General features: G+C 41.7%; 2 protein-coding genes across 9 annotated transcripts; one reads left to right on the forward strand and one right to left on the reverse strand.

Annotated features, from left to right (window-relative positions):
- The first annotated feature begins 3611 nt into the window (after positions 1-3611).
- Positions 3612-17020, forward strand: SRSF10 (serine and arginine rich splicing factor 10). Of its 6 annotated transcripts, XM_016214640.2 has the most exons (7): positions 3620-3761; positions 5297-5401; positions 8907-9010; positions 10702-10864; positions 11095-11148; positions 11282-11383; positions 14552-17020. In XM_016214640.2, exons 1-7 carry the CDS (start codon positions 3697-3699, stop codon positions 14610-14612), a joined length of 654 nt encoding a protein of 217 aa, XP_016070126.1. In that variant the 5' UTR covers positions 3620-3696; the 3' UTR covers positions 14613-17020. The 6 variants fall into 6 exon arrangements, with proteins under 6 accessions (XP_016070124.1, XP_016070125.1, XP_016070123.1 ...); XM_016214638.2 differs by lacking the exon at positions 11282-11383 and having other exon boundaries at positions 3612-3761; positions 11098-11148; XM_016214637.2 differs by lacking the exon at positions 11282-11383 and having other exon boundaries at positions 3614-3761.
- Positions 17021-18421: 1401 nt separating this feature from the next.
- PNRC2 (proline rich nuclear receptor coactivator 2) lies at positions 18422-22158 on the reverse strand. Of its 3 annotated transcripts, none has more exons than XM_016214642.2 (3): positions 21994-22158; positions 20904-21106; positions 18422-20439 (listed from the first exon to the last, which is right to left on the reverse strand). In XM_016214642.2, the coding sequence occupies exon 3, from the start codon at positions 20419-20421 to the stop codon at positions 20002-20004; it is 420 nt and encodes a 139-aa protein (XP_016070128.1). In that variant the 5' UTR covers positions 20422-20439; positions 20904-21106; positions 21994-22158; the 3' UTR covers positions 18422-20001. The 3 variants fall into 3 exon arrangements, with proteins under 3 accessions (XP_016070128.1, XP_016070127.1, XP_016070129.1); XM_016214641.2 differs by having other exon boundaries at positions 20904-21110; XM_016214643.2 differs by lacking the exon at positions 21994-22158 and adding an exon at positions 21252-21871 and having other exon boundaries at positions 20904-21110.
- Between the last annotated feature and the right edge of the window lie 5612 nt (positions 22159-27770).

The following is a 27770-nucleotide window of genomic DNA, read 5'->3' on the forward strand; positions in this document are numbered from 1 at the left end:
GCCTTAGTAAGTGGGAATCTATTCCAGCAGTCAGCAAACTACAGCACCTTGGGCCAAATCGGGCTTACAGCCTGTTTTTGCATGGCCTAAGTACCAAGAATGGGTTTTACATTATTAAATGGTTGGAAAAAAAATCAAAAGAAGACTAATATTTATTTGCTTGTTTATTACCCGATTCCCTTTGCTAAATATCAGTTTCTTAAAGGCAGAGACTTTGTTTTATTCATGCCAGGCCAGTCTCGCCCCACCAAAGGGTGTAGTAAAATTTTCATCTATGGAACCCTTATGCATTACATGAGAATATAAAATGGTGCAGCTGCCGTGGAAAACACTTGGGGCTTCCTCAATAAACTAAGCACGGAATTGCCATATGACCTAGCAATTGGATTCCTGGATTTATACCCAAAAGAACTGGAGTAGATGTTCAAACAAAAACTTGGGCATGAATGGTAATAGCAGCACTATTCATAACAGCCAAAGGTGGAAACAACCCGAATGCTCATCAGTTGATGAATGGATACATAAAATATCGTATAGTCATACAATAAAATATTGTTCAGTCATAAAAAGAAACAAAGTACCAATACATCCTACAACATATATGAACTTGGAAAACATTATGCTAAGTGGAACAAACCAGACACAAAAGGCCACACATTAAATGATCCAATTTATATGAAATCCCCAGAATAGGTAAATCCATAGAGACAGAAGGGAGGGGAAAGTGGGGTGTGACTGCTCAACAGGAAAGAGGTTTTCTTGCAGGTGATGGAAATGTGCTGGAACTAGATAGCAGTGACGGTTGCACAGCATTGTGAATGTATTTAATGTCACTGAACTGTACTAGAACATGGTTGAAATGGTAAACTGTATGTTATGTGTATTTTACTACAATAAAAAGAAGTTAATCTATTATTGATGTTGGACATTTGTGGTATTTCCCAATTTTTATTATTAAAACTAACCTTGCCCGGCCGGGCGTAGCTCAGTGGTTGAGCGTCGACCTAGGATCCAGGCGATCGGAGTTCAATTCCCGGTCAGGGCACATGCCCAGGTTGCAGGCTCGATCAATGACTCTCTCATCATTGATGTTTCTCTCTCTCTCTCCCTCTCCTTTCCTCTCTCTGAAATCAATAAAGATATATTTAAAAAAAACCACAACTAACCCTAAGATAAACATCATCAGACACCCTATGTCTTGTACATTTTGGTTAGGACAGATTCCTAAGTGTTGAATCACTGAGTCAAAGAATATGAAAAATTTTAAGGACTTGCTATACATGAGCAAATGCCCTTTGGAAAAGTATCAGTTTCACTCTCCTTGATTGCTGTTGGCACATCAATGGGAGGGATTTACCCCCAGGGCAATCAACTGCAAGAACTAGCTATCACCACCAACCACCAACCACCATGGAGGATCAGTTGTGCAGGGCCAACCCCACAGATTAGGACTTACTTCAGTGGGGCTCTGGTGTCCGCTGAGTCCACCCCTTGAGTGTGTCACTTGGAGGTGGTTGGGTGGTGGTGCTCGGACATAGTCTGAAGGTGTCCACTGGGTGCACTGGCTCTAAAGCTGTCCACTGGGTGCAAGGGCCTCCTGGGAAGTGCAGACCAAGGTTGCCCGCTGCCTGTGTTCTGCCCGGCATGAGCTACAAAGGATCTGCAGATGGTGGCTATTTGTGCTGGGCTTAGAGGTGCCTAGGTGAGGCCAAGCTGTGAACCAAGGCTGGCCACTGCTAGTGCAGGGCCTGGGGCCACTTAGCAAGAGGTATGTGCCTTGCTGAGGGCAGAATCTGCGTGTTTGAGACAGTTAAGGAAAATCTGAAGCATGAGCCAAGACGGGTCATTTCTATGCAAAAGTCACTGGAAAAAGCTTGGGTGGGCCTAAAAGTTGGGTGGGGTGGGACTTCAGGGAATCACCAGGGTGGGGCAAAGAGTGTGAGCCAGGTTGATAGAAACTCAGATATAGCACCAGCCTGCAGGCTTTGTGTGAGGAGGGCTCATCAAAGGAACTATGGCTCTGCTAGCACTTCTGTCTGGGAGAAAGCTGCCCTCCCCACCCAGCTCTCACCCCGATGCTGGACAATTCAGTTCCTCCCCATATGTCTGACGCCTTTCAAGCTGCTGCCCCAGAACTGGAGCTCAGAGGGAGTGAGTCTGAATAAGTACATGTGCAGGCCCTTTAAGAGGAAATTTCTGGGGCTCCAGCAGCCTCTGTTTCCCTCAGCCTCAATCCTCACTGTTTTTTGTGTGTGTGTTTTAAGTATATCTTTATTGGTTTCAGAGAGAGGAAAGGAGAGGGAGATAGAAACATCAATGATGAGAGAGTTGTCATTGATTGGCTGTCTCCTGCATGCCCCCAACTGGGGACAGAGTCCGAAATCTGGGCATGTGCCCTGACCAGGAATCAGAGATCTTCTGGATCCCAGGTTGATGCTCAACCACTGAGCCACACCTGGCTAGGCTTTAAAAAAAAAAAAAAATGTCCTTATTGATTTCACAGAGAGGAAGGGAAAGGGAGAGAGAGAGGCAGAAACATCAATGATGAGAGAGTCATCCACAGGCCGCCTCCTGCACGCTTCCTACCGGGGATGGAGCCCACAGCCCAGGCATGTGCCCTGACCAGAAATCAAACCCAGTTCTCCTGGATCACAGGTTGATGCTCAACTGCTGAGCCACGCCCGCCGTGCAAAATTTTCATCATTTAAAATTCTAATTCAGTAAATATTAATAACTATAACCCACATAACAAAGCTCTTTGGCGTCTTCTATAATTTGTCCAGAGTTATGTAAAGCCTTCGTAAAGGGGTTCTGAAACCACAAAGTTGGAGAACCATTGCAACACAGTAAACCGTTAGCAACAGGGAAAACGGGATATACAGTGGAGACAACTGAGACTAAGATGTGAGGTTTGAGTCCCAACCAAAAGGCTGAGAATGCTTAAGTCCAGGAGGAAACATGGAGGCTAGTGGGGGAAGTGGCCGCGAGGAGTCTGGGCAAGGGGCAGCCTGGGCACAGCCTGGGCACAGCCTGGGCAAAGCCCTCAGGGAGGGCGCCCCATAGGTGCAGAAAGCACGGGAGGGACAGGCCCATCTCTCTGCAAGGACACACACTCTCCTCTTACACACTCAGAAGAAGCTGTAAATTCTTCTCCTGCTGGTCAGCGATCTAATAAAAGCCAGGGCATACCTTGGACCACACGGAAAGTCGTATGGCGAATTCTCCGAATTACAATGTTTAAAACTCCATCCAGTTAGTAATAACTGTAAAGTCTGGGGTAGGGTAAAAAAATAAAAATAAAAAAATCTGCTTCTTGACTTGGCGGATAGGAGGGAGGGAAAGCGATGAAAGGCAGAAAAGGGCGGGAAAATAAGGCATTAAAGAAAGAAAGAGCGGGCTGGGGGGAGGGGGAGGCAGCGCGAGAAGCCAATGAATGACACCCCGGCTGCGGCACGTACCCCAGCCACCCGCATGCGCAGGAGCGCGCCGAATGATCTCGCGGGAAAGCGCAGTTGCGAGTCCCGGCGCAGCGCCCAGGTAGGGGGGTGGGGAAGTGGAGGCGGGAGTGAAGTCTCGCGATAAGAGGCGGTTGCCGTAGCGGAGCCCTCTGGCAGTGTGTGTCCCAGGATTCGCCGCCGGAGCCGTGGACGGTTTGCTGAGCCCGTTAGTGCCCCTGCCGAGACTCACGCAGCCGATATGTCCCGCTACCTACGTCCCCCCAACACGTCTCTATTCGTTAGGAACGTGGCCGACGACACCAGGTATGTACGGGGGAGGTAGTCCGGGTCTACGCGGGGAGGCCGCAGGCACTCGGACAGGACCCTGGCGGCGGCGGCGCGCGGGGCTGGAGGAGGGGAGGGTCGAAGATGGCGGGCCCGCGCTGGCTTTCGGGCTCGAACAAGGCCGCGCCGCCGGCTCGACCGCCGCGTGGGAGCGAGGGCGGCGCCGCTGGTCTTTCCGGGCCGCCGCGGACAGCGCGGGCCGCGTGGCTCGTTTTTTAGCCCCCCTCCCCCTTTCCCCTCCCCCTCCTCCTCCCCCTCTCCCTCCGCAATTCGGGGCTCCTTTCTCCTGGTTTCCTCTCCCGCTTCCACCCCCTGCTGCGGCCGACATCCGCTCCCCATTGAATTGAAGTTCACATCCTTTGAGGTGCACGCCCCCTCGGCCCAGGGATTTTCTTCCTTTTAAATTAAATTTTGCAGCGAAATAACGGGATCGGGGGAGGGGAGCGTGGCGAAGCATTTGCTGCCCTTTTGTGTGTGTGTCTGTGTGTGTGTGTGATATTTGTGGTTTTTAAAATGGAGACCTTTTAAAGAAAGGGAGTATTGAGATTTGGAACATCACATTTTTTCAGTTAAACGGTACAAACTTGGTCTTCCCATTTCCCGGAAATACTGATCACCCTTTGAGAGCGGGGTTTTAAGAAGCCTCTACCGCGAGGACCCTGGTTACTAAATTGGATTAATCCAGACCCTGCCTTTGTTCTCACAAATTCCCTTAATTGTTTAGAGTTGTTAGAATTTTTTGAAAGAGGTTTTATCACAAAATGAGACTATTTCACAAATAATCACTCTAATCCCCCCCAATCAAATATTTTTGGTACCCTTGTGTAATTTACATTTTTCTGTCCTGACTTTAAGTAGGAAAGTAAGCAATAGTGATTATTCTAGCGTCTAGAACAATTTCCCCTTTATGTCATTTGACATTTTTAAGGAGTTATATGTATTTGTGACATTATCTATCAACCGTTTAACCTGTCACTAAAATTTTGGGGTGAAAATAAGTGTTAGGCATTATTCAGAGTACTAGAGTTGATTTGAAACTGTAAAAAAAAAAAAAAATCTGTAATACCGACATACAGCCTAATGCCACTGTACCTTTTGTGAAAAATGAAGGATGTGGGTAAACAATAGAGATTAATTGTGATCAGGCACCCTTAAATGTCTCTTTTCCTGTTGCTGGTGTAAAACCGTAATGGACTTTATTATAAACTCCATTTTTGTCTTCTGAAATCTTGGGTTATAGCCTTCCTTTATCAAAAAGATACACTGCCAGTATGCATCTTTTTAGTATATTCTTTTTATTTTTATTTTTTTAATCCTCACCAGAGGATATTTTTCCATTGCTTTTTCAGAGAGAGTGGAAGGGGGGGAGAGAGAAACATTGATTGGTTGCCTCCTGCAGGAGCCCCAACCGGGGCATGGAGCCTGCAACCGAGTTGAGATATTACAAAAAGATAACTATTTCTCTTTTTAAGGAAGTGAACATAAAAATTTGAGGTCTTTTTATGATGTTTTAGGTCTGAAGATTTACGACGCGAATTTGGTCGTTATGGGCCTATAGTTGATGTGTATGTTCCACTTGATTTCTACACTCGCCGTCCAAGAGGATTTGCTTATGTTCAATATCCTTTCTTCAGATGGCTGATTAGTGAGGGGTGTTGAAGTTTGAAATTCAAGTTTATGTAAGAGGTAACATCTAAAAAGTAGTTTACTTTTGTCCTTTAATGAATGTCGTATGTCTTCAAATTTTTGAAAATTCTAACACACATTGCTCTATTTCTTAAAGTTAATCCAAAAATAGATACTTAAATTCCCATTTATGCTGCTGAAACTCAAATCAATAATTATAATATGTGATTTAAATTAGAATACACTTTGGTTTCTACCACCTTTAATGTAAGTCAAATTAAAAGTTAATATGTTCTTGTGCTTAGCAATTAAAGTTTCGTGTTCTTGTTTGTTAATTTGAATCACTTGATCAAAACAAATTGTATAACAATGAGGTAAACTTCTTTAATATTGTCCCCTAATTTGCTGTCCTCTGTTGTTACCTCAGAGAATGTAAAGCTGTACAGTTATGGCGACCCCAAAGAGAAAGCATGAAAGAACCTTTAGAGTAGAGTTCAACACTTAAGGCAAGTAGACAAGCCAAAGACCTCTTAAGGATCAGGCTTGAAGAGAAGGGAGAGTTTGGGAAAAGAAAAAATACAGAAAAGCTGGAAGAAGGACAAGCCTAATGGGAGACAAAGCCTCGCTTTATCTACAAAAGGGGGAAAAGGTTGTTTTTCAAAGTTAAAGATAAAGCCATCTGTCATATTTGGCCAAGCATCTCATGACAAGTCCTTCTGACAAGCACTTAAAGAGTTAAAGGTCAAGATGAAGTTGAATGATGGCCAAGATTAAAGGAGTCATACCTGATGTATCCTACAGAATAACTATTTTCCTTTTTTTTTTTTTTTTTTTTTAATGTTTTGTAAGCAGTTAATTTTCAAAATATTTCTGGTTTGGTCTAGTGACAAAACCTGTAACTTGATTTTATGTGGGCCTTTGATGTTGTGATTGTGGTCTTGTATAAATGCACTTTCTTAGCTTCTCAAGTTAAAGTTTCCTAGGATATAATGTTGTTAAGCTTAAATTTAGCATATCTCTGTTTTGGAGCAGATGGTCAGGTGCCATAGGGTGGCAGGCAGTGCCCTTTAGAGTAGCATGAGGTTCTGTGGTCAAGCTGACTCCACAGAGCCATGCTGGAAGGGGAGACAGATGCATGCACTGGGAACTATTTAGATAAACAGTTTTGGTGTCTTGTAGGGTCAGATCTAGAGAAACTACCTGTTTATAGATAGATTTTAAAGTGGCTTGGGGGCACACACCTTCCTAACTTACAGAATTTAGGCCTGGGCCTACCGGCCATACACTGCTTTAACACACATGATCAGTTGGCCCTGAATGGATGGGAGAAGGCCTTATCCCTAGTATGGGTACCTATTGGAAACCATTCCCTGGCCCACCGTTTCATGGTGACATTTCCTTCGCTGAGATCATCTCCCTGCAACAACAAAGGTTTGGGCTGTGGACTTCAGGCTAGGGAATTTCTTATTGCTTAAGTTCAATGAGTCTCTTGAAACTTAGTGGAATCCTAGTCAGACTTAGCAAATGCTGAAAGCTGCTACTCCCACAGGGCCAGTGGGACTGTTGTGGGAATTTGTTGCAAGCTGGTTACAAAGGATAAGAGAGAGATCTGGCTTGTTTGTTTTGTGTTGTTTTGTTTTTTAAGTAATTGCATTCTGGCTTACAGTGTTGACCTGGTTTACCTGGTTTTAGGGTAGCCTGTGAACCAGGATCAGTAGTAGTTTGACTCAAGAGTATGTGATACTTGAGCCAGAAAAGATTTGTCATCTAAAGGGGAAACTAAAGGAAAAGTATGCATTTTTTTATACAGGTAGTTTTTTCTATGGTCTTAAAATAATTTTTTTACGAAGGCTGTGAGTACAAATTTCTCCAGTGATACTTGGCTGCCCCTGCTGTGGCTGTTTGCTTTCTCTTAACAGGTAAAGTAGAACCTTGCTATTGTTCATCCAACCCAGGATTCTGGTTTTGAGGGTAGCAAAAAGATGATTTGTAATAATTTTTACACCTCTTTATCTAAATCCTTTTAAAGGTTATTATTACATTCTTTTTCTTGAGGTAACAAATAAATTAGTATACCTATTAAGTGAACTTAATCCTTTTAATTATTTTAGACCCCAACTGCATTAACCTTGAGGGCTGATCTATTAAGTATTAAACTCCCCATCAGCCTTTGTCTTGTCATATTGAAAGGCATATGGTTTAGCACTTGAGAAAGCCTCTCCCTCTACATTAACTTACAGATAGTAATGCCCTCAGGAAAAGGGAGCTGGGAACCCACTGTGGTCCTTAATTTCTTTCAGAACAAAAAAGGAAATCTAGTGAGGCCAACCTTTTAGTTTCTGGAATAAAAGAGTATTAGTGTCAGTCTTGAAGGGAGAAGGGAATATGTCACTTGGGGTGGTTTTTAAATCAGCTCTCAAGATCTGTGAAATTTAAGAAATAGAAAAATAGGCATGTTTGAATAGTGACTTAGGATAGAATGAAAATCTATAGCCAAACCTAACCTAGCTCCCTTTCCAAAGCTTTTACCTCAAGCACTGCTCTGAATATGTGCTTGGCTTCCATTAGAATGGTGGTTTTAGGAAAGAAGCTAAATTTGGACAGAATAATTTGTAAAGCCAAGAGTTTGTGTGGTATTATTGCTGACAAGTAGAGACAACAAAGCAACTTAGCCTGAGATCAAAAACGGACTGAGAGTTCCTGCTTTATGCTGATAGATAATATCTTGAAATTCTCAGGTTAAAGGCAGCCCCAAACTCCTTTGTTGGATGCTGTGTTTAGTATTATTGATGTTAGGGCTTTCCAGCCCAAGAATCTTTAGAAATGGTCTGTTATTTCTTGAGAGCTTGCTTGTCTTGCATGGCTATAATATACTTTGAGTACAGTGATGTCTTGAGTATTGCTTGATTCTGTTTTGATATCCACAAGTGGCTAGTTACCAGTCTTCCCTGTGTGATATAAGGAAGACAACTATATTAAATAATAGTATTAGATATGTCTGAGAAAAACAGTAAAATTTAAGGTTAATGCATTCATCTCTTGTAAGGCATATTCTGCTTGCTTACACAAGAACTACTGGCATTTTCTTTTTTTCATGTGAAATAAAAATAGGGAAAATAGTCTTGGTTTTTAAGAGATTTTTGTTTTAACATACAACATAGAACTGACACTTGTTTTTCTTTTTGTCTTGTTTTATGAAGTTAATTCTTAAAACAGGAAAAGTTTTTGATAGGATTACTTGGTAGTTCAGCTATAACATCTTATTTCAATAATAACTTTACAATATTCACGTGTATTCAAACATATACCTTGGGAATTCACAAGTGCTTTAATACTATGAAGCATTTACAGCTGAATCAGCCAGCTAGTAAGGGGTCTGGTAGATTTTCTAGAGTAATAATGAGAGAGTAATATTGTGAATTGTTCAAAATTTACCAATTGAACTTTCATTCATTATCAAAGTTTGCAAAACTTCCCAAGCCCCTTAACATTTAGCACATTTGAAGATGTTCGTGATGCCGAAGATGCTTTACATAATTTGGACAGAAAATGGATTTGTGGTCGCCAAATTGAAATACAGTTTGCACAGGGGGATCGGAAGAGTAAGTACTCTTGTGCCTACTATGTGTATAATACATAATTTGAAAAGATAGAGTATGTTTGATACTTTGTTTCATCATATTTTTAGATATATTTCAAAGTTTTGGGTAGACATAAAGTGATGTGGAGATCAGAATGCCTGACTTAGACTCTTAAGAAGTGCATTGATGCTCTCAACTGTGGCATGTTTAATATACTGGGGGTAGAATTGAAAGGGATAAAATTCGGAAAGTTTTGGGTCTCTAGAGCCATTTTCCTCCTCATGAAGCTCTTCAGAGTATAATTGGATGATTAAGTGAGTGTGTGACTATGAGTTAGACTGAAAAGGCTATATAGATTAAACCTGGAATCAATTTTATATTGGTGGCTTTTATAGTATGCAGGAGTACACTAGGTGTTAACTGTGTGCTAATGAGGCAGGAATATAGGTTTTGAAGTCAAATAGACCTGAGTTTGAATTTTGCCTCAACCCTATGTTATCTTAGACAAGATACTAAAAGACAGCAATTAAAATAGCTGCTGAAGCCCAGCTCGAGTGGCTCAGCGGTTGAGCATTGACCTAGGATCCAGGAAATCGAAATTTGATTCCCAGTCAGGTCACATGCCCGGGTTTCAGGCTTGGCCCCCAGTGGGGGGCATGCAGGAGGCAGCCAAGTCAATGACTCTCATCATTGATATTTCTATCTATCCTTCTCCTTTTCTCTCTCTGAACTCAATAAAAATATATATTTTTTAAAAAGCTGCTGAAGAGAGGAGTACTTAGGAATACATAAGCTATTGGTAATTCTCTAGGTCTTGGGTTGGGTGATGGGTTCCTAGATGTTTATTATGTTATTTATACATACATACGTAAAGTATATGTTTGTTTGTTTTTTTAAGTCTTTATTGGTTTCAGAGAGAGCAAGGGAGGGGGGATGGGTAGATAGAAACATCGATGATGAGTCATTGATTGGCTGCCTCCTGCACGCTCCCTACTGGGGATCGAGCACAAAACCCGGACATGTTTCCTGACTGGGAATCAAACCATGACCTCCTGGATCCTAGGTCAATGCTCAACCGCTGAGCCACACTGACCGGGCAAAGTACCTGCTTCTTAAAGTTGAATGAGGTAAGAATTGAGGACTGTCCAGGGGTGTGGATGTGTCTGAGGCATTCAGTAATTGGTGTTAGCTCTGTTACACTTTTCTTTGTTGTGGTCTCTCAAAATTGTATGACTGTATATTATTGCATTTTGACACACATTGTTCATAGGTCACCAATAAGTATTTTGTTGTTGTTAATTGTATTCTTAATGAATTAAAGTCATAATGAGATGACTCCAAAATAGTGTATAGTTCAAAAGTCATTTAATTTTAATTTGGAATTTAAAAAAAAAAAAAAACAACACCTTTAATGGTATATTTTCCTAATGTCGAAGTCATTGGCATATTTTTAACAAGCCAGATGGTGAGAGGTCTTCAGGGAGAAAAATTAGTTGGGGAGATATTTGAGAGTATCATTTTTAACATAAAACAGTCCTCCGATAGACTTCCTTGAAAATAAACTTACAGTTCCCAAGACTAATACTCAGTTAACTTTGACACAGATTGGGGATATAAAGAAAAGGGGACACAGGAATTCTTCTTATAATTGGAAAACTTAAATATTACTTTTTTTAATGTTTCTAAATATTTCTGTTTTATGTATTTCATAGCTCCAAATCAAATGAAAGCCAAGGAAGGGAGAAATGTGTACAGTTCTTCACGCTATGATGATTATGACAGATATAGACGCTCTAGGAGCCGAAGTTATGAGAGAAGGAGATCAAGAAGTCGGTCCTTTGATTACAACTATAGAAGATCTTATAGTCCTAGAAAGTAAGTGTGATGTAGCACAGTGATCTGTCAAGAAAGATTTATGTTTGTTAGCTTTAAATTTTTTAACCTTTTTGTGTACTTCTAATTATATACATTGTATGCTTCATTGAGACTAAAAATATTTTAGTGTTTCATTTAAAAAGTTTTATGAATCACTTTTTTAATTAGAAACTTTAAAAGACTGTAAATAGACGTTTGTCACTGTTTGCTTTTTCTGATGTACTTTTTAGCAGTAGACCGACTGGAAGACCACGGCGTAGCCGAAGCCATTCCGACAATGATAGGTAAATAACTTTGCTTTGAAAGAGACTTATACATTTTTCAATTTCAGAGTGAACTTTTGCTCTAAAAGTAATAAATTTGATTAATATAGAATCTAATTTTTACTCTAATTGTATCTCTCCTCTGTTTTGAAAGATTCAAACACCGAAATCGATCTTTTTCAAGATCTAAATCCAATTCAAGATCACGGTCCAAGTCCCAGCCCAAGAAAGAAATGAAGGCTAAATCACGTTCTAGGTCTGCATCTCACACCAAAACTAGAGGCACCTCTAAAACAGATTCCAAAACACATTATAAGTCTGGCTCAAGATATGAAAAGGAATCAAGGAAAAAAGAACCACCTAGATCCAAATCTCAGTCAAGATCACAGTCTAGGTCTAGGTCAAAATCTAGATCAAGGTCTTGGACTAGTCCCAAGTCCAGTGGCCACTGATAGCATAAACCATGATATTTTTAGGCATGTATCATTCATTTACTCATAGTTTGGTTTACTTAAATTATCAGGAATACAATGTTGCAATGATGCTTACAAAACACTTGTCAGTTTTCCCTGTACCAGGCAATGGTTATAATTAAAATGATATGCTGTTGAGAAGCCACTCTTAAGAGTCCAGTTTGTTTAATGTTATGGGCAGCTACCAATTTGTGGTGTCTCTGTATATTTTTGTAAAGATTCTCATTTTTTATGCTTGAAGTATTGGTGAAAAGATGTTGGTTGACCATAATTTGCAACATTGTCTTATTAAAAATAAACTTTCATATCCATATTTGGTAGACCTGTTAACCTAGAAATGTAGCTTGCTAATAAGATAGAATGATACAGAAGTGAAGTTGTAGCCACAGTACACTGAGTGATCAGACACATTTAGGTTCAGGGTGGACCTTTTTGTCTTGTCAAGATGTCTAGGCCCGTGATAATAGTTAATTTATGACACAGTGTGGAATAGTTCTTTTCTTAACCCCACTGTCTTAGGGAATGAGGCTAACTGGGTTAAGTAGCATTTCCAGGGAGATTGAGTTTTTGACTGAAACATGGAGCCTTCACTGCTTTTTTTTTCTGGTTTCTATGAAGATCTGGAACATAAAAACATCAGAAAAACTCACCTTAAAATTTGAGCAGGTCAATTTGGCAGAAATAATTTTGAGGTGAAAAGTACGCTCTTATGTAATTACTCTAAGGAACATTGTTGACCATAATAGCTTAGTTTTGCTGCTGTTAAAAGCAGTTAAATTGTTTCACAGTAAGTTTGTGTGTGTGCATAGTGTAAAAGAACTGAATTTTGATGCATATAGCACTCAGTGTATGTGCTTTGTATCAAAATTTGCCTACCTCTTCATGAAGGAGGCTTGTTCGTCACACCGCAGCTTATTTAATGTGAGGCAAGTTGGAAGACAACACTCCATTCTAGGTGATTCTGTGGTGCCATGAAAAAGAATTGACTTTAAGTACAAGTCATCTTTGAGTCTTTGATTATCAATGTAGTACCTGACTAAAAATGAGAAAATAATTCCCTTAACCATTTATAATTTCTAGCATTTCTCTGAGAGATCGTTTTAGGGACAATAAATGTTACTTGATGTGTCCAGTCTCATTTCAGAATAAAAGCTAGCATCTTTAAAATTTTTAGGTTGCTTGCTTGCAGGTTATAAGTAAGAAATATTGTGGGAAAACGACTCCTTTTAGAGGATTGCTTTTTTTCAATTTTGCTTTTAGTAATCTAGGCCTTGCCTGTAAAGAACAAAAGGTGGTTTTTAAATACTGTTTGTGGAATGTGTTTAAAGGGTTGATTCTAGAACCTTTGTATATTTGATAGTATTTCTAACTCATTTCTTTATTGTTTTGCAGTTAATGTTCATGTTCTGCTATGCAATCATTTATATGCACGTTTCTTTAATTTTTTAGATTTTCCTGGATGTATAGTTTAAACAACAAAAAGTCTATTTAAAACTGTAGCAGTAGTTTGCAGTTCTAGCAAAGAGGAAAGTTGTGGGGTTAAACTGTATTTTCTTTCTTATAGAAGCTTCTAAAAAGGTATTTTTATATGTTCTTTTTAACTAATATTGTGTACAACCTTTAAAACATCAATGTTTGGATCAAAATAAGACCCAGCTTATTTTCTGCTTGCTGTAAATTAAGCAAAACATGCTATAATAAAAACAAAATGAAGGAAATAATGATTAACTGGAATTATTATAGTTTTTAATGAGATTCTAAAATAACAATGGAAATAATCCTTTGTAGATTTAGGAATAGTTTTAATCAGTGTTGCACTAGGCACAACTAACTTTTACTTAGGAAGTTTTAGAACTTGCCAGTAAGGTACATCTTTTACATGGTACTTAAAAAGTCCTTATGTAATGTCAAAGCCCCTTGGGTTAAATAACTTAGAGGTTACAGGTAGTGTTAAGATATGCATTAAAATGAAATTTGGGTCCGCTAATTATATTTTCATTATTGGATAGACCGAGAATTCTGCTCTTCTCCATCCTAGACAAGATATATTAGGCCGTATGTTTATGGCGTGATTTAAAATACTTTTGCATTGAATTTGGTGAGCAGTTAATAAGTGATAACTATTTTGGGGAACTGGTTTAGGTGTTTTGTGGTTTGAATTCTAGCTACTATATAATGACAGCAATTACAGCTGATAGTTATTGAGTATTTATGATGTGCCAGACACTATTCTAAAAGCTTTATGTATTAGCTCATTTACTCTTCTCAAAACCCTATTAGAAAGATATCACAGATAAGGAAACAGAGGCACAAAGAAAAGGCTATAAAGGGCAGATCCAGGATTTGAGCCCAGGCCTGGTCCTTTTGTGATTTTTTTTTTTTTAATGGACTGTAGATTGAGGAGATTATTCTCAGCCTCTATAGAATTAAAAGGCCTTCTATTCTTTTTATTTTTTAACTTGTGTCACTTATGTTTAGACTTGACTATGTTATTTCTAAAGTAACATGCCTAACAGCTTGAAGAAGACTATATTATAGTTGGACCCGTGATAGTTAGGATCCTACTGATGCCAGTGAGGTTCCTTACCGTGCTTTAATTTTGGGTCACATACTTGTGTCCCACGATTACTCAGTATCTACTGTGTGTCTGGCACTGTTCTTATAGAACAGACCGTCAAGACTCAAGTGAGGGCTGACACTTCACCTCTCTTTTTACATTTTGTTTTAAGCCAAGTAAGCGAGAAGAAAAATGACAGATAATGCTTCAGTGAGAAAGTAAGGTGTGCTACATAGGGTATGAGCTGTTAAGTTATAACCCTGGGGACTGTTGTGCTGTTCTCTTGAAAATCTGGCCCAGTAAGCTGCTACATCCAGTTCAGCTAACAAAACCCTGTATGCCACAGAGAAGAATACAGAAAACCAAACTGACAAACATCCTTCTTTTATTTAAGACCAAACTGCAGCTGGAATACCCAGTACAGTTCTGCTTACTACACTTCAAGAAAGATCTGAGAAAGCGGAAAAGAACCAAAGGAGGGCAGTCCAAGCGACCAAAGGGTGGGTGGAAGGTGCGGCAGTGTGGATACTGTGTGGATATTTTGACTCTGGTCTGAAAAGATAAAAGAATGCTATTGAAACTACATGGAATAATTGAAGTCCCTTCAAGTTTGAAAGTAAGCGTTTTAGGACAAATAAAAGGAAATTCAGCTTTGTACTTGTGGAAACTAATCCCTAAATCTGAATAGGTTTATATTGATTCATGGATAACAGATCCATAATAAATTACTGGAAACTAGGATGTCTGAGTATCAAGGAAGACAGCCATAGTCTCTTACAGTGCCTCTATTGGTCTGTCTGAAACTGAACTGGGGGCGAAAAGGCATGGTCCAATATAAACTTCTTGGTTATCTCTTAAAGTCAGTTACATTTTGCTATTGGCAAACATTGCCTTTGTTTATTCCAGTGCCAGTGTTTCACTGCTTCATGGTTTGCCTTGTTGGCATCCGAGTTGATTTACCTGTATGCCATGTGCAGTTTACATCTTCCTTAAACACTTACTCCCGGGTAAATTCCAGTTATAGTACTTGACATCCAGCTAAGAGGTTCCACAGCTCTTCTCACCTCTTTCCTAGTCCGTGTATTCAGCAAACATTTCCTGAGCCCTTACTGTGAGCAAAAATTGTACTGGGTAATTGGGAGGAAAAATAGATGAAAAATTCACTTATTCAATAAATGTCTACTGAGCACAACCTAGTGAATAACATTATAGTATGGCCTCATTGTTTTGAGGTGTATTGTTTGTGACAATATTTTACACCATTCATATCCTATTGTAATTATAAAACCCAATATACTATCAAAGATAAGTAATTTTGTCATTACCTGCCATTTAAAAGTATCTGGTATTTATTTCTGTTTGCATCCCATTAATACAAATAATGAAAAAATGATGTTTTAATCTGTAATAAACTGATTTATTGTGCAGTGACTGTAATATACTAGAATTATATTAAATTGTTAACTCTGCCTCCTCAAACACACATTAGGAAATAATCCCCCCAAAAGTATTTCATTTTGCATTAGATATAAAGGACACTGGGTGCTATAATTAGATTTTGAGGCAGACAGAGAGCTGTTATCCCAACTGATTTAGTATGTTCTGTAACTGAGAAAATGTTCACCAAGTTATACTTTTTAGTGGTTGACATGTACATTTTATATGGGACATGTTCTGTGTATAGTGAATAAATAACTTTTATAGTATCACAAAATGTTTTGGATTCCTTAGTTCCTTATTAGGATATGAAGTTTATTTGCCTATATATTGATTCCATCACTCATTTTTTTGTTACATTTCTGCCATATTTAAATTTAACATAGAAGTTACTCGTCTAAGAATATGGAAGTGTTTAAGCCTTTAATTTGTAAAGAGTTTGAAAATATAGCTGAATACACATAACTAAGGAAAGTATGAAATGGAGGTTATTTTTACTCTTGTTTTACTAACTTCAAACTTGGCCAAGATACACAGCAGTGGCAGATTAACTAGATAGAGGACATGCTTTTTCATTTAGCTCACCTTTGTCACTGTTTTTACACTGCACTTTTTTTCTTATCAAATGGGAAATTTTTTTATAACAATATGGAATCTAGAGTTCACTCAAAGGGAAGATCTAATAGATTTATAAGATAGGTTTAACTACAAACACATATTTTGTAACTTTTCTGGATGAAAGGGTGAATGCAGCCCAAGTTCTAACGGTAGTTGTGACATACTCTCTCCAGGCTGGTTTTCCAAATCCCTACATTACATTTTCACCATATTCCTGTTTACAAAATCCTGAGATTTTTTGAAACGGGGAAGCTGTGACGAGACAGCAGAGTGGCAGCTCAGGAAAAATCTAATGGCTTCCTACCAGATGTATCAAAGCCTTTTGGGGTCCTGGGAACAAACTGTTCTCATTGATAAATGAAGTACAAGCAACCTATGTCTTCAACTATTAACATCTACAATACAGACCTGGCTGCTGTGGGAAGCTTCTCTCGGGGTTTTATCCCTGCCCTCCCCGACATTGTTGATGTCTAGTGTTTTATGTTTATGTATTTCTAACCTTTGTCTCACCCTCATATTAAAGATGGGATTTTAATTCATTTCACTAATTGACAGAGTTGTTTGTTAAGTAAAAGGCCTTTGTGCCTATTTTCTTTGTAGATCCCATCTCTCTGGATGCTGAAGAGAAATAAAAATAAAGCTCGTCTAGGAGCCAAAAAATCTTGGGAATTCTTTTAAGGTTTAGCTCTACAGATTTGTGACTGGATAGGCTTTCATTTATGTAAGGTTTTAAGAGAGATACTGTCCCTCTTGTTTTACAAAGTCATTGCCTATGAGAAAGCAATTAAACAAGAAAACGTACTTCAAACCCTTTCCACCTTGTGCTTGCTTTTGGAAAGAACTTACCAGAACTTAGGGGTAAGGATAGGTTATGGACTCAGATTCTGTGATACTGTACACTGTCATCAAAAGATACAACAAATTTAAAATTTTAACACTTGATAGCTTTAAGGCTAACACTACGGCTGACTTGAGCCCTACAGGATAGGTTCCTACAAGTACATTTCAGTTCCCGCAAGTACAATGATTTGGGAAATTCCTGTCACCTGTAGGCTAACCACAACTTTATTACCTTTCTAAGGTATGAGATGTTGATATAAGTCACCTTTTACTTAGGTACCTTTAGCTGTTAAATTTTTTAAAGGTAAAAGCTTTTCTACTCCCACTCTCAATCCTCTGAACTGTCATTTCAGCCGTACACTATTTTGTGTGTGTGTGAGAGCGCTTTGTGTGGTCGTCAGCACAACTTTTTATCTTTAGAGGGGGAGAGAGAAACATCAATGAGAAAAACATTGATAGGCTGCCTCCTGCATGTCCCCAACTGGGGATCAAACCCACAGCCTGGGCATGTGCCCTGACCAGGAATTGAACTGTGGCACCCTCGTTGATGGGCCAAGGCTCAACCACGAGCCACACCAGCCAGGACTATACTTTTTGTTATGAAAGGGAGAAACATCAATGAGCTGCCTCCCCCAACTGGGGATCTAGCCTACAACCTAAGCAGGTGCTCCGACCTGGAATCCAGGCTACCTCTCAGTGCACGGGTTGACACCCAACCAACGGAGCCACACCTGCCAGGGCAGGGCTACTCTCTTTCATTGAAATTACTGGGGTGACAAAATTATGCAGGTTTCAGGTATAAAATCATCTGTATATTGTTTTTACAACCCCATACAACTAAACGTATAAAGACCAAAAACTAAGGGTTGAGAATTGCTCAATGTATTGAAGTTCTAGCACACTATAGGAAAAATCTTGGCAATCCTTTGGTTCATAGAGGTGACCCTGGGGATATAATGGGAAATGGAGACTCAAATGTTAATTTCCTCCAAATCAGGTATTTCCAGTCAAAAAATGGCCTTGCCCTGCTAGTGTAGAACTTAAAAGTTAACAAATACTTAAGAGTTTTAATTTGAGGAATTTTGTGCTAATTTTCTATAAACCCAAGTCATTTTAGAATGTGGAAAAGGAGGAGATGTGATTAAACCTGCTTTACTCAGATTGATAGCAAATGAATTCAGAAGCTTTATTCTGCAGTCTTTTGCTGTTAAGTCTTGACAGGAGGGCAGTGTCACAAGTAGCTGATTTCTTGTGTAGCTGTTGCCTCTTAAAACTAAGTCTGATTGTAATTCAGTTGGTTAATTACGTGCGCTCTAAGAGTAAGTAGTAGGCAGTCATGGCAATATTTTATAAAATAGAAAACAAGACACTGGGAAGAAAAAGCAGTTTTATTTTTAATTTCATGCTTCAGAATTCGTATATGCACGTTAAGTAATTATTTGAGTTGGGCAATATTAGCTCACCTTAACTGGAGAAATAAATGGCCATTCTGCCTAAAAATATCAAAAAAACTGCCAAATTAGAGACTAGGGCACTTAAAACCAAATTTTTAATTGATCCCCACATTTTAAATTTAATATTGGTTTAACATTATACTTAGCATTTATTTTTAAAGTAGGTAAAACATGTTATCAAGGTATTATGCAAGAAATCACATCTTTTGCATACATGGTCCCCTGGTTGCACTTACTGGTGACAAAAACAACACTGGCATGATTAAATATACTCGTATCATAGGTTACAAACATTGTTCAAAGCCAATATGAATTTTTAAAGTTGGACGGACCCTTTAACAGTTAATCTTTGGGCTTAAGGAATAAAAATTAAAATAGTCCCATACTGCATTTCACAAGTGTTTTAGCAGCATTAAAATCTTTTCAGTTATAGTTATATAAAACTTATTACACTATGATTTTGAAATATAGTTTACAACCAGATCAATTATACATACACTGGCACTTTAGCACAAGGGCAAACTTTAAAAACAAATCATTTCAGACCTTTAAAATGAGGCCACTGTGTAAAAAAAGAGTCCATGGTCTTACATTCAGTGAATTCATACTAAAATACTCTCTTTTTGTAAGATGAATGCCAAAACTTTACATATGCTACAAATTTATTACAAATATTTACATGGCTCTTTCTTTCCTAGGTACTCAAAACTTTCACATTATATAGCTCCCTACTTGAAGCAAGCTTGCAGGGATGATTTGAGGCCAGATCACTGTCAGAATAGCTTGTACAGTGCTACAATACAAAATGTATTTTGAAAGCTATTCTGTGACCACCAAATACTGTTTTTTCTATAAAAAAATGGTTTTGGCACATCTGTTACAGTTCACCTATCTACTGCATATAAGAAATGGGGCCTCGAGGACACAGTCTCATTCTAAATAGCTCCTAGTGCCCCTTCCACATTCACCACTGTTTAGTTTACTAAACTATGACTATCCTGTAAGGAAAATTCACATTTTCTTTTGGCAGTGCATCATACTGTTGGCATTACTGGTTTAGGTGTTTCTAGGGCATTAAACTAGTTCTCAATCCCTGTCTTGACTAGATGGTTATAACCAGATTCACTAGCTTTCAACAAGTAAATCTTCTGACTTCTGAGTGATAATCTTAAATCAGTATTTTACCCCAAAAAGCAATAGGAAAAGTTGATTCCTTTGCCAGTCCCCAAATCTAAACTTGAATGGTTTCACGTAAGTTACTCAATTGAGAACACTTGTTATCAAATACAATGATCAGTAATTTAGTTATTTTAAGTGGCACTGATACTACCACTACATCACAGTGCACGGCAACACGAAACAAGATGAAGTCTGTATTTTCTACATTAATTAGCAGTTTTACAGAGATTAAATACCTAGCATTGAATTTGGTAGGAAACAATCGACAACTACCCTTAAATATTACTCAATTTAAACATTAGTACTTGCTCTTATTTTATACCTGTACTTTAAGTAAGGTTTTAAGTTGAAATGTCATTATTTCCTTATCAGAAGGATTAAAGGAAACAGGAACCCAGTGGCTTGGTGGTTTAGGAAGAACACTTGGTGATGGTGGCTCACTAAATTTGGCTCCTGCATAGTTCTGATTAGTCTGAGACTTAAAAAGCAAGCTGGGACTTGATAAGCTCGAGTTCCAATTCTGATTATTTGTAAAGTTTTTGTTCTTCCCCCCATTTTGCATGGCCTGCCAGGCAGCTGCTGACGTGTTATAAGTATGTCCCCTTTCTTTTTTCTTATGAACAATCTTCATCTGGGAATTTTGCTCCTTGGTCTTCTGTCTATTAAGCTGTTGTGGGTTCTTACTAACACTTCTAGACTGAGGGGCTGGGATGTTATACCTCTCTCCACCACCCATCTTCAGCTTCTTTGTCACCTGTGAATGGAAACAAAATTTTGAGTAAAATTCCATTAAGAAAAATTCAAAACCTTAAGAAGCTTCTATAGCCCCAACTTAACTCCAGAAATTGTGGGGAAGACAAAAATGTGCTATTCAGCCCTGGCAGGGTAAGCTCAGTGGGTTAGAGCTGCGTCTGGATACGCCAAAGCTGCAGGTTCCACCCTGGTAAGGGCACATACAAGCAGCAGTGTGAATGAATGGAACAAATATGTTTCTCTCTCTCTCCCTCTCTCAAAATCAACAAAGTTTTTAAAAACATGTGCTATTCAGTTGCTTTAACTTTATGTTCACACTTCATTATATGCAGTTTTTACTACCTTCCTAAGAAAAACGACCTTACCCACAAAGCTGAAAAACCCTCTTTAAAAATTAAAACAACTGGTTTAGGATGAGTCCACCATAAAATGTTTTCCCCATTACAACGTGAATTTTTTTTATACCTTTCAGTCTGCTTTTCAGATTGCAGGATTTCCACTACCTGTCCTATTCCTTGCTGCCAAGCCCAGGATAATAGATGTTGCTTTCTGACAGATCCTTTCCTTTGTCTCAATACAGAAGTTTTCATGGGCCAATCTGCTGAGTTCAGCCTAGGAGCTGAGGCCAACATCTGAGTCCTCCTCAGCACTCAAGTTTGAGAGAAGTCCTAGCTAGAAAAGAAAAAATTATTAGTTCAAATCAAAACCACAGGAGGAAAAGTGATCGATTATATTTACTTCAGAAATAGTTACCTAAAGAAGTGACTACTTCCTGAAATAAAAGGTAGAAAATCTGAAGATGGTTTTCTTTACCTTATAACTGTCCTCATTTAAGAACCTTGACACTCAGGAACTCCTTCCTGAGGAATTTCGGGACCAGGCGGGGGCCTGCAAGTCCCCCAGCAAGTTGTCTGTATCTTTTTCCTGGGAACTTTTCAGATTCTCACACGGTTTGGGTGACCACAATGTTAAGTCAAACTAAAGGAAGCATTAGCCTTTACTGCCATAACAAGAAATCAGTTTAAAATTCGTTTTCCTAAAAAGACCGTGTTTTTAAAGTTCCAAGAGAATTTTTCGTCTTTCGACACATCTGTTTTCCAAACATGTCTACATCAGGCAGTGTTTCCTGTGGTTATGAACACACACCACAACTCCCCGTTTTAAAACAAGTTCTCGCACGCCAAGCCAGCTTCCATCTTAAACATGTTAAAGTGCCTCCCGACAGTGACTATTAAACACTCAAGACTTCGTTTTCACTTGACGTTCCCAAGAAACCAAGTTCCCAATAAGCCCTGTTCTTTCCGACAGGGTACCCGGGCCTTCCAGACTATTTTAACAGCCCTGAATAAATGACGAGTTCCCGGCCTCCGAGTCATTCACAGCGCGAGCCCGGAAGCTCGCTTCTTCCGATGGGGCTCCATCCGTCCCGAGCCCGGGAACCTGGTCCTCCCGGCCGCCCGCGCCCCGCGGGGTTCCCGGATCTCGCCTCCTTCCCCCCAACAATGGAGAGCGCGGCCGCCAACATGGCCGCGCCCGCGGGGCCGCCGCGACTCACCGACTTCAAGCTCGGGACTGCGGCGGCGGCTCCTGCTTGGCAACGAAGCCCCCTCCCCTTCCAGGGAGAGACGAGGCACGGAACAAACAAAGCCCACGAGCACCGACGAGCCAGCTGCTGACCACCTCGGCGCCCCGACTTCCTCCTTCTGCCTCTACCGACAAAATGGAGGCAGCGGTGAGCGCAGGAGCGGGGCCGGGAGACACGACGGCCAATCAAAACGCGCCGTCGAGGGGCCCGGCCAATGATAAGAGGGCCACCGCCTGTTGCTGGGCGGCTGGGGCGACGGATGGAGGTGGTGGTTGCCGAGGGTTTGAAATCCTCCCGGAGAGGAGCATGTCGGGAGCAGCTGCTGCGGGCCGGCGGCCGACTCTAGACTCTTTCGAGGCGCCCGCCCAGCTGTTCCCGGCACGTCCGGCCGCGGTGGCCTCCGCCCTGGGTCCTGGGGACTCTCACGGATCGCGACGCCAGCGCCCCGCCCGAGGTAGCCCGCTTTCCCGGCGCGCGCTCGGCGCCCGGAAAAGGCCATCAGCCGCCCGCCGGGGCAGCAGCTCCAGCCCGGTCTCCGGCTGCGGCCCGCGGCCCTGAGGACCCGGGTGTTTTCCTTCGGGGGGGAGTGACCGAAGGGGCCATTTGGCTCCTAAGCTCAGGTGACCGAGCCGTGCGGACAGTGTTTTCCGGATGGAAGAGCCTCAGCCAGGTTGCCTTCCGCGCCGGGCCCTGCCCCTCTGCTCCGCACCCTCCCGTCACCCTGTCCCGGGCAGCTGGCGGCTCCCTGTCCCCCCACCGCCGCCTCGAGACCCTTCAGAAGCAGCCTCCCCGGGAAGGCGTTTCCCACACGCGCGCGGGCCAGGCCCGTCCCTCCGCCTGGGTCCCCACTGGCCCCCGACTTCAGTTAGAGCCCGTCAGGCCGACGCGGGGTGGCTGCCGCACGTGCCCGCGCACCTCCCGCCCCGCGCGGCCGGAGGCCACGGCCGGGTTTTCGCCGTGGGCGCCGGCAGAGGCCGCGGAGTGGGCGCCCCTTCCTCCCCGTCCTGCCCACTTCGCGAGTGGAAAGCGGAAGAAACACGGAGTTGGGGTGGTTGTGGCCGCGAGGTGCAGGGACGAGGGACGGGGAGCCAAAGTGCGTGTTTTGAAAGCGAGAGCCAGTTTTTCTAGGAACGTGGGAACATTTTTGTTCCTGCATTTCTATACACTTATTTATAAATTCCCGCGTAATTCGTTTTTTAATCTCCAGTGTTTCGCTGCCATCATCCCCCACAACTGTGTTCTTCTGGCCCTGAGCCTTAAGTTTTCTTAAGAAATTAAGTTTTCTTTTTCTTAAGAAAACTACGTAAGCGATTGCATTTTTAAAAAAGGAGTTTGTTAATCAAATTAATTTGGTCAAATGTGTAGAAGGGGTATTTTTGAGCATGGGACTTTCTGGTGCTATTATAGTCAAATAAGATGCACTGTACATGGTAAGTAGCTGCTAGGTTGCTAAACTTGTGATCTGTTTCTTTGGAAATTCAAAAAGCTGCCCTGGCCTGTGTGGCTCTGTAGGTTGGGCCTCCTCCCATGCACCAAATGGTTGCTGGTTCAGTTTTCCTCAGGGCACATGCCTGGGTTGAGGGCTCAATCCCCCCCTGGGGGGTGCAGGAGGCAGCCTGTTGATGTCTTGCTCTCACATTGATGTTTCTCTCAATCTCTCTTCCTCTCTAAAAATCAATAAAAAAAAATCTTTAAAAAAATAAAATTAAAAAAATGTAAGTAAAAAAGCACTTCGGCTGCCCCAACTGTATTACAGAATCCAATCATCCCCTGAATCTTATCTGCATAAACACGCAGGAAATGTATTGGATACTTGTAAACACTCACATAGTGTGTTGGATACTTTGCCTCCCACCACCCCCCACCCACCCCCACCCCTCTTTGTGCTAAACTGTTTGCTTACCTCATGTCATTTACTTTTCACAAATCATGGGGTAGGTGCTATATTCATCTCCAGTGTACAGATGAAAAATCTGAGGCTGGCTGGGCTGGTTTAGAGCTGAAAGCCACACACTAAGACTCCAGAGCCCAGGCTCTATGTTGCCTGCAGCGTGAGTCCCCTCTGTCCTCTCCACTGCCTGAAAGGTGCTTTGCCCAGAGCACACACTGACTGGCTGTTGACTGGGCTGCCCAGGCTGCCTGGGCAGTATGAAGGCTCCATCCTGCTGGCTGGCTGAACCAGGTTCTTTGCCAGGTCAGAGTCTGCCTGCCCTCAGGAGAGCACTGTTAAAGCCTTTACCATGTCCCCGACTCCCAGCAGCCTCTCAATATAGCTCCTGTCTCATTCATTAATATTTACCACGTGCCCACAACGGCTCAGAGCTGGAGAGCAGGAGTGAAAAATCCATCCTCTTCGGGACACGTGGTACAGCCTCTGCCTGTCCCAAGCTGGTCTTTAAAGTCGGTTCCACCAACACCATCCAATTAGTGGTTCTCAGTTCGAATGGGAAGATGTTGATTCAAATAAACAGCTCTCAGGATGTAGACCAGCCACCAATGCTGAGGTCCAGGTGCATAATAACCTCAGGTGTTTAACAACAGTTTCTTTGGTGCCTCCTTTGAGGCAGGCACTCTGCCAAGCCTTGGGGATACAATAGTCAGTGAGATTCCATCCCAGCCCTAAAGGAACTCCAAAGCTGTTCCCTTTATATAAATCAGAGAGGAAAGCTGGTGCCTGGGAGATTCATTTCCTCAGTTCTTCCCCCGAGAGCCAAGGACATGCAATGCCAATTGTCGACACAGAAATCAACCTGCTAACATCACCAAGGAGTGCAGGTTACGGACGTTGTACCAGACGGACTGTGAGATGGAGGGGCAAAGGAAGGGATTCCCATCCTCGCTGAAATCCTTTCCCGGGAGATTCTGTTTGAATTATGTACCAGTGGGAGTGAAAATCAACAAAACCTGTTACATAAACGTTACCTACCTAATCTGTAGGTAGAAATGGGACACAAGTGTTTCTGAAAGTTCAGCTTTGGATCACTGGCAGGTTGCAGGCTGATGCTTATTGTATTTTAGATCCCGAGAGTGTCAGACAGGTGGGGAATCGCCCAGGTTTGCCAAACCTGTGGAACAAGTCTCTAGAGAGACTGACTGGCTTTCAGGCTGGGGCACTCAGCTCCCAGTCCGTCCGTCTCAAAACAAGCCAGTTTGGTCATTTTATTCCTCAAGCTCATGCATGAACTCAGAGTACAACTTTGAATGCTTATGGATCTGTCAGTTGATGGCTTATTTCATTAGGAGAAGCAGGTCCTTAGAGCCTGACAGAGAGTCAAGTGGACGCCTGCCCAGCACTTCGATGTGCCTTAGGGCTCTGATCTCATTGCCAAACTGGTACCGAAAGACACACCCCTCCACACTCCTGAATTTGTTTCCTGGGGAAGCATCTGCTGTGTGTCCCCAGCTGCCCACTCATTCCTGAGCGTTGCACATCAGGTCTGAGCCATTATAGCCATTTGGGCCTGATGACTAAATGGCCCACAGGAAGTCAATGCTAACCTCCCACTCTTCCTGCGCCTCTGACCCAGGGGCTTTCAAACACACCCCACCCCACCCCCGGTCTTTAAAGGATTCTGGTGCACGGACTCCCACCCCAGATCAGAATCTTTGAGGATGGGTGCTTGGGTGTTTCAATCCCAGCTGAAGAGCAGCAGAACGTGCCACTCCAAAATATGCCACTTGGGCGTAAGGATCATTTGGAGCATAAGGCACTTGAGAAACAGCAGGAGCAAGAAGGGCTCTCTGACACTCTCCCCCCCCCCCCCCACACACACACTTTTCTTCCTGAAAACAGGAGAGAAAGATGTCTTCCCTATACTAGGAGGAAAGAAACATTCTTATCACCAGAGATGGGGCGTGGGCGAGAATCCTGTACAAACAGACCTTGTCAGCATAATTCTTCTCTTCCTGTGGCCTCCCCTTGTACATGCTTTAGTCACGTTGCCACAATTATATCTCTTCTTTCAACCTAGCTTAAAAACATTTAGGCATCACTTCTTTGGGTTTTCATTTCCTTATGCAGTCTCCCCGGTCTCTTAAAATTTACATTAAATAAATTTGAATGCTTTTCCCCTGTTAATCTGCTTTATGTCAATTTAATTCTCATGCCCAGCTGAAGACCCTAAGAGGATAGAGATAGTTTTGCTTCCTCGACACAGCTGATCGAGAACTGCTGCTCTAAGTTTTTCTAAGGGCAGTCCCCTGATGGGGTGTGTATGTGTGAAGGGGGCACTCTCTGACCTCAGTAATCCTCAAAGGTGATCGCACCAAACAAACAATGAGAAAAAAGTAAGAAACTAGCTCCTGAGTACCCAGAGTTGTTTAGATTCGTGGTGGTTTTTTTTAGGTGTCTGTCATACAAGTAGACTCCCAGGCTCTACCATCAGACTCCTTGCTTGTGTGTTCATACAAGCTGTCCATTTCTTGGTCCGCTCCGGGGTCTGAGCTCCCAGCCCTTTAGGCAGAAGCTGTGTGAGCAGAGAGATGGGCAGCAACCTTGAGAAGAACAGCCCAGACAGGCTCAGGCTGGCACCTGGATGGGTAAGAAGAAATCTGGGATATCCAATACCAAAGGAAAAGAGAAAAGTGGGATATGAGAGCCACCCCCTTATGTGCAAGACCATAACAATACCTGTCCTAACTATTCACACCCATGGCATGAAGAACACGGTCCTAACTACTCACACCCATGGCATGAGAACACAGTCCTAACTATTCATAACTATGGCATGAAGAACACGGACACACAATCCTCAGCTCAGAAATCACGGAAGGCTCTGAGGAGAACCGAATGGGATATGAAACCACTCCAGCTGCTACACCATGTTTGCTCAATTTGACAATCTCTGAATTCCTATAGACATGTTCGCCTCGCTGCTTTCTTGCTTTCTCCTTTGTGAAGCCCTGTGTTGCAGCACCCTGCATCTTTTACATATTCTACACCTCCACATCAGCGTGCTTTCACATTGGTCACCCCACTCAGTCTCGGCGTCAGCGCTGCCTGCTGGACAGGCGGCATTGCCGTGCTGCAGACAAGAAACCGAGGCTCAGAGACTCGGGCAGGTCTGCAACAAAGATCTATCTCAAACATTTTTTATCGGAGTTTGTCTTGTTGCATAAGTAACATGTATTAACTGTAAAAAGGCAGATAAACAGAAATAAATAAAGATTGCTCAATATCTTAACCTCCCAAGGATAGCCACTGGTGGGTTTTGAGGGTGTGGCCTTCCAGTCTTTTCTATGCTGAGAGGCAGCAGGGAGGGTTAAGAGCGCGAACTGAAGCCTGTCCCGAGTCAAATCTCAGCTCTGTGATTTACTAGCGTGTGACTTGCAGGCTTTTAACTTCCCTGCTTTAGTTTCCTCAACCTGTAAGACGGAGAGAACAACACCTAATACCTAACAGTTGTAAGAATTAAGTACAGCATCTTTGAAGTGCTTAGAACAATGCCTGGCACATAGAAAGCCCTCAATTACTGAGCTTTTTCTTCTTTCTTTTAGTAAAAGTGGCAATCAATGGCATATATTCTTATGTTACCTGAGTCTTTTCATTTTTTAAACTCAGTATATTGTGAATATATTTCTGTGTATATATATATACACACACAAACACACACATCTGCATCAGTTAACAGCATTTTATAACCATCATCATGAATTTACCGCTCCCCTACTGTTTGTTTCAAATTTTTTGCTATTTTATATGCTGAGCTGAATAGCCTTATAGATAAATGTTCATTTCCTTGAAGAAA

Source organism: Miniopterus natalensis, chromosome 9 (assembly GCF_054644295.1).
Source record: "Miniopterus natalensis isolate mMinNat1 chromosome 9, mMinNat1.hap1, whole genome shotgun sequence".
Lineage (NCBI taxonomy): Eukaryota > Metazoa > Chordata > Mammalia > Chiroptera > Miniopteridae > Miniopterus > Miniopterus natalensis.